Consider the following 438-nt stretch of genomic DNA (forward strand, 5'->3'; position numbering starts at 1 on the left):
TTGGACTACCGCTCCGTATCGTTTGATTCATCGAACTGTGCCGTGGGACGACGACAGTGAAAATTCGGATAGATCCGCGGGAAGACGCGACACGAAGGCGAAAGACGAAGAAAGGGAGAAGATAGGCACCCCGTCTCGAAAAGACGGGGCCAGGTTTGTGTTCGGGGGTGGCGGCGGTGGTGGTGAGGTAAAAGGTGGTGGTGGTGGTGTCGTCGAGTGGACCACAACGGTCGCCAGGCCGATGTCAGCGTGGTCGTATCCTGAAGATGAGGAGTCGGGAGCTGGAAGCGTAAGGACACGCCCGAGCCCGGAAGAGGCGGCGAGCGAGGACGAGGAGGCCGAGAGCGGCGAGGAACAGGTCAAGGTCACGGTGTCGCACCCCAAAGGCTCGTCGTCCACGTCGACCACGGCTAGGACTACGTTGCCAACGACGACGAC

At 61.0% G+C, this 438-nt stretch overlaps 1 protein-coding gene across 1 annotated transcript in view; it reads left to right on the plus strand.

Annotated features, from left to right (window-relative positions):
• Positions 1 to 6: 6 nt before the first annotated feature.
• Positions 7 to 438, plus strand: part of LOC102678694 (lateral signaling target protein 2 homolog) — an 83,766-nt gene continuing 83,334 nt past the window's right edge. The window contains exons 1-2 of the mRNA XM_006624471.2: positions 7 to 112; positions 146 to 438. The exon at positions 146 to 438 is cut by the window's right edge and continues 65 nt beyond it. Coding sequence (XP_006624534.2) covers positions 242 to 438 — 197 coding nt within the window. The 5' untranslated portion in view covers positions 7 to 112; positions 146 to 241. The remainder of the gene's footprint in view (positions 113 to 145) is intronic.

Source organism: Apis dorsata, unplaced genomic scaffold, assembly GCF_000469605.1.
Source record: "Apis dorsata unplaced genomic scaffold, Apis dorsata 1.3 scaffold_1065, whole genome shotgun sequence".
NCBI classification, from domain to species: domain Eukaryota; kingdom Metazoa; phylum Arthropoda; class Insecta; order Hymenoptera; family Apidae; genus Apis; species Apis dorsata.